Source organism: Coffea arabica, chromosome 10e, assembly GCF_036785885.1.
Source record: "Coffea arabica cultivar ET-39 chromosome 10e, Coffea Arabica ET-39 HiFi, whole genome shotgun sequence".
In the NCBI taxonomy this organism is placed as follows: Eukaryota; Viridiplantae; Streptophyta; class Magnoliopsida; order Gentianales; family Rubiaceae; genus Coffea; species Coffea arabica.
The window spans coordinates 5639456-5645455 of record NC_092328.1 but is presented as its reverse complement, the minus strand read 5'-3'; the positions used below and the strand labels follow the sequence as shown (position 1 = coordinate 5645455).

At 37.1% G+C, this 6000-nt stretch overlaps 1 protein-coding gene across 1 annotated transcript; it reads left to right on the top strand.

Moving 5' to 3' along the window:
* Positions 1-1591: 1591 nt before the first annotated feature.
* Positions 1592-3239, top strand: LOC113712164 (E3 ubiquitin-protein ligase ATL15). The gene has a single exon (XM_027235455.2). The coding sequence runs from the start codon at positions 1663-1665 to the stop codon at positions 2965-2967; it is 1305 nt and encodes a 434-aa protein (XP_027091256.1). The 5' UTR covers positions 1592-1662; the 3' UTR covers positions 2968-3239.
* The last annotated feature ends 2761 nt before the right edge of the window (positions 3240-6000 follow it).

Genomic DNA, 6000 nt, shown 5'->3' with positions numbered 1-6000 from the left:
ACTCAGAAGTTCAATCCAATTTCATTTGTTTACAACCTTGGATCATGCCAAAATATCAATAACAACAAATATATGAGTTGCAAAATCTTAACAAAATGTAAAAGAAAAAGCACATGTCAAATCTATTAAAACTGCAAATCTGATTAGATTTGGTTTATATGACAAAATTTTCTCTCTCAAAAAAAAAAAAAAAGACAAAAATTCCTCTTGGTGAGATAAAGTGATGAGCAAACCTTTTTAAGGTGGACATGCAAGCATTGTTCATGGAGGTAATGAACCATGATTATCCATTGCTTTGCTTGTTGCTTATGATGCAGTAGTCACCCAATCTACATAGCGTACGTGCCAAGAACAGTTGTTGGGAGCTTCTTAGTTTGGCTGGCAAGTTACAACAACTACCATTCTATGATGGCCGCTTCCATATTCTCCATCTCCGTTCTGTGGAGGCGTGGACCATTCGATGATCACACACGCAACTACGTTTAAAACTTTTGTTGGACAAAATGGATCGGACCCTCGTTTTTTCTTGATTCATTGGAATCGTTTTTATTTCGGATAAATTTAAAGACAAAGAATTACATCCAGACAAGACAACGTTCACAACCATCAAAGTTGGAATTTTTTTTTTTCGGTTCTGGAATCTTTACTTCTTTAGTGCGTAGTATTAATTAGTAACCAACTCATGATGTCTTAAAGAATGGATTGTTGTCTAAACTAGAAGAGTTGGGAAAAGGTTTAAGTATAGCAGGTGCACTTGATTCTTATAGTAGATGAGAGGCAATGCCTGGAAGCAAGTGAGGAATTAACTATTAATCTGACTCCAACCTTTCTGCTACTCAGTACAACTGCACTATAATGCAATCAGACGTGAAATTATAGTGTGGTTTTAATGTTACAAAGTGTACTTCATTAAAAAATAAAGACACGTGAAAAACTATAGTGTGGTTTTACATCTTACATAATCATATTCTCAATATAGATATTCATTAACCCCTCAAAAACCAACCATTTTATTTTGAGCAAATGACTTTCTCTTGAGAGTACGTAAAAGCAAGCAGGTCTCGCCCTATAAGCAGTTCCCCGGACGGGTCCCCTAGTCTTAGTTACTGAAAGGAAAGGCACAAGAAACAATTCTATTGAGAGACAGTACGAGTTTGGACTAATTCCATCCAAAATTGAAGTATTGAACGGATGGATAAATATTTTCCTCAATTCAAATGCACATTTTGTAAGAAAAACCGGTAACTTATCGATGATGGCCGGACTCTAATCCTCATTGTATTTCACTTGGCGTCTCCCTTGCTATCTTGTCCTAGTTGGTATATAGTCGATATGCCAATTGCCAAATATCAACCTGTAATCACACCAAAATTCAAGTCCCACACTTCACTCTCCACACCCACCTTTTTTGTTTTAAATTGTTTTTGTCCCTATGAACTGCCGGGTCAAATCACCCAAAACAGGAGAAATGATACTATCTCATTTTATCTTAAAGCTCAAGGCACTTCGCCGGACCCCTCCACCAAATTCCCCTCCTTATTTAACGCTTTTTTTCTGCCCCCTCTTCGGCTCAAACATTCCCACAAAATTTTCATCTCAGCGCGCAAAAAATGTACTGCATAGATGTGTGAAACTAGAGCCTCCAACTGATTCGCCGAGGAAATGAAAACGCACCTAAAACATAGGATTTCTTTCCTATGTTTTCTTTGCCAACTCAGCCATGCAGTAATCAAACTCAAATTGGTTCTCATGGTTCTCGCTCTCCCACTGCTCTTACAAAATGCAGCCGCGCAAAACGAAACTCTGCCATCATCATCTTTTCCTCTGCCGCCGCCGCCGCCACCGCCGTCAAAGTCAGAAAGCTTTTCATTTGACACAAAACTTAGAGTAAACCCCTCGATGGCAATCATTTTTGTCTGCCTTATAAGTGCTTTCTTCATAATGGGGTGCGTCTCCGTGTCCATCCGCCATTGTTCCGAGCATAGCCTCGACGCCATAACCGAAGATTACAACCTTGGCTCACGCCGTCGCTTACGTCGGGCAGCGGCTCGTGGGCTCGACTCTTCAGTTATAGACACCTTCCCCATGTTCTTATATTCCGATGTTAAAGGGCTCAAGCTGGGCAACGGTGCGCTAGAATGCGCTGTTTGTTTAAACGAGTTTGAGGACGATGAAACGCTCCGTTTGCTTCCCAAATGCTCTCACGTCTTCCATCCAGACTGTATCGGAGCTTGGCTGGCATCCCACTTCACCTGCCCCGTTTGCCGGGCCAACCTTGTTGTGGATCCGGTCGAACTGGATGATGATGACCGTGGTTCAGACACTCATGAACCGGTCAATCTGTCATCTAACTCCATATCGACCCAAGGTTTCAATAACTCGACTTCTCAAACCGGTAATGTGGCTATTGATATCCATATTGGTTCACCCGAGGTGATAAACCTGTCTGAACCAACCATTCATACTCACACGAAAAAATTGCGAGTTAATGAAAAATTTCCTCGAGCACACTCAACTGGTCACTCAGTGATTCAACCAGGTGAAGATTGTGAGAGATTTACACTAAGATTACCGGAGGACATAAAAAATCGTTTAATTAACTCAGAGTTAAGCAGGGCGAAGAGTTGTGTGGCTTTTACTCGAATTAGAAGCTCGACAAAAGGGTATAGAAGGAGTGAAAGTGGTGGTGGTGGACGGAATAATTCAATAGATTATGAACGGTTGGATCAAGTTGGCCGATTTGATAGGTGGGGTTTTACAATTAACCCACCTTTCTTCTCTCGTACTGGTTCGACCAACGATGTAATTAACCATAGTGGGGAAGAGTCAGCAGGAAACCCCAAGAGCTTGTTTAGGTCCGGTAAGAATTTTAAAACATCATTTGAACGTTTGTTTAGCAGTGCTCAGAAAGAGATTGATGGGGAAAGATCGTTCAATAGGTTAAGACCAGATAATAGTCCGGTTTAAATTTTGAACTAATCAAATTTCTGTACTATAGATTAAGTATTGGACTCAATTTATCTTCTTTTTTACAACCAATTTTGTTTTTAATTACTTGTAAATAGTCATCCTTAAAATTTTTTTTTTGGGTTGGTATCATCCTTAAATATTTACCTTGACAAAGTTAATATAGCAGTTCAGCAACAATCATGTTTGTCAAAACCCAAATTGGATGAAATGGAAAATTTGTGTGATCGCCCACCTCTTCTTGGTTGGGTCGTGAGTAATGAGAAACTTTATATGTTCTGTAACTAAATGATGATGTTAGACAAGACTAAAATTCGAAGGAAAGCGAAATTAAAGCATGTCTTCCCTTGTTTTGTTTGCTTCAATTTGAAGTCAATCTCAAGGATCGATATTTAACCGTGTACTCCAATAAACTGCATTGGTGGAGTCTCCTTTAATACACTTTTTGTTCATAGTAGGGGACTATAGTACCTTTTCAATTACAGTTTTCAAAATAAAATTTCGAATGAAGCATATATGTCGTTGTGCATATCCATAACTGCCTATAAACCTTCTCAAAAGATCTGCCTCGAACAAAGTTATAACGAACAATATATGAATCTTCAGGTACAACTTCATTGCTCCTTGTTATGTCAACAAATGAGTAATTGAGACCCAATTGACGGCTATTAATTATTTAGTTAATTTCATATGGTTTGTACTGAGTAGTACCACCACAGCACAAGGATCACAAATAGGATTCAAAGGTTCTATTTCATCTCCTGTAATCTTTTGTCTAGTTTTATTCAAGCAAATATCTTAAAAGCAGAATTTGGAAAATCTAAGAACAAAGGTTGGATTTCCGACAACGCATGCGGGATATTTCTTTTCATCACCACAACGACAAGTTCACTGTCGGTCTTTGTAGCGGTGTGCATTTGTATATCCTAATTCACGAATGATATTGACATTTTTCTTTTGATTTAGGAGATATTAGAAAAGACTTTTGTCCAAATAACCACATTTGGTCGTTGAAGGTTGCATGTCAATTTTTTTTTTGTCAAAACGATAACATTATATATATATATGTGGGTATATATATATATACACACACTACTACAAGTATTACTTACAAAAGAGGCCACTATCCTCATATCATTCTGGTCTTTGTTTTTGTGGATAGGATTCGAACATAACTCTGTTATTTATGATCCCTTCCATCTTACCATCCAATCCAATCTTCGCTCCATAAGTCTAACAGCGATATTGGGAAATTAGAGTTCCATCTAATTTCATTAACTAGCTCGATAGCAAATTTTGCTGGCCTCTGCCAAGCCATACTCCCTTCCCTATGGAAACAACAAATAAATCTTGGTTAGTGCTATCGGAATCAACAAATCCAGCCGAGCTTGCTTTCATATGAAGACGAATTAACCTTGGGCTTCTTGAATTGGTAAAGCCTAGTTCCAAATGTTACACTCCTAGGACTTCAACCTAAATAGTACATTCAAGTCCAAAACCACGAGATGCAACGCAATAACAAAACCAAAGTTACTGTTAAGGATACGAGCAAGATAACCATAGTATCTCCATTTGAAATCTAAATATATCTCCTTTGTTCTTTTCTCTTATAAAGCTTGCCATCTCCCCTGAATTTGAAAAAAAAAAAGGTAAAAGACAATAATAAGCCTTAATTAGAGGACATAGATTGAATATACGTTTTCTTATTGCGACAGAACTGAAGGAGAATGTAGAACAAACGCTTAGCACAGATTTCTTCAGAAATATCAGAAGGCCCCATTAGAGTTTCCAACTTTTAGTGTTGATTTGATATCGTACGTACGTAAGAATTGTTCGAAGAGCCTGGGTTTAAGCCCTATTACAAATTAAAGGTATACCAGATAATGCTAATAATGGGGTGATGATGAAGACGGCGACTGATCCAATCAGAATTTGCACATCAGAGCTTAACCATCGCTTTGCTTTCGATATGGGATACTTCTCAAAGAAGCAAAACTTTTAGTGTTTTACGCGGTTTGCATGAACAAGTGTCCATGATTTGAAAGCTTAACCTAATTTGCCCGTCCAACAACTGTTGAGGGAAGAAGCAGTAGTGTTTATCATAAACAGACTACTTAGCCAAGTCCAAATATGTTACGCCATTAATTTTTTGTGAATGAGACGGTGTCGGTAGCATTTGGACAGGGAACTTGGGATAGACGTTTTAGACACAGGATCTCAAGCCTGTTTTCTGTCCGCTTAAGGTTTCACCAATAATTATGTCGTGACAGTGACAGAAAATTTTAAATGATTGACCTGACCTAGTAGCTAGTAATTCTTTAAGGATGCTTCTTCCCAATTGTTTCTTTTCCGCGGAGTATACATACAAGTCTTTGCATCATTCACCAATATAAAATTTTTATTACCAACTTGTGGGGTTTTTCCAGGAAATTAAGAGACTACGACTTTGTTTTTTGATAAGCTAAAATTGTTATTGCGTTGTATCTGTTGACTAAAAATTTTTCCCTATATTTAAATTTACGGATAATTTCACAAACCCCCAGAGATTTTTAACAATTACAGAGAGCTCCCTTCAAATTTTAAAAATTACATATATCTCCTCTACTTTTACTGTTTAGTAACAACATAGGTCCAATGAAATAGATTTTTTTTAACAAAAATCCTAAATTACCCTTTTATACAAAACTAAGAAAGAAAAATATTGTATACTCAATAATTTTCTTCCGCACTTTGTATAAATCAACAAATCTAATCCTTATCAACCATTCAAGCATAAGTTAGCCATCCAAAAAATTTCAAATTGTATATATAGTATCAATACTCTCCAAGCAAAAAGCAAAAAAAATAAAAGACACACACACACACACAAACCTTATTGACAACCAATTGTACCCTAAAATTAAATATTAATGCTAAAATACCTTTTCAATACAAACTAATTTGATCTAGAACCGCTATTATAACCCTTCTACAACCTTAAAAATATTGATATCTCAAAAATAGAGAATAAATTTTACCTCCATAATAAAATCA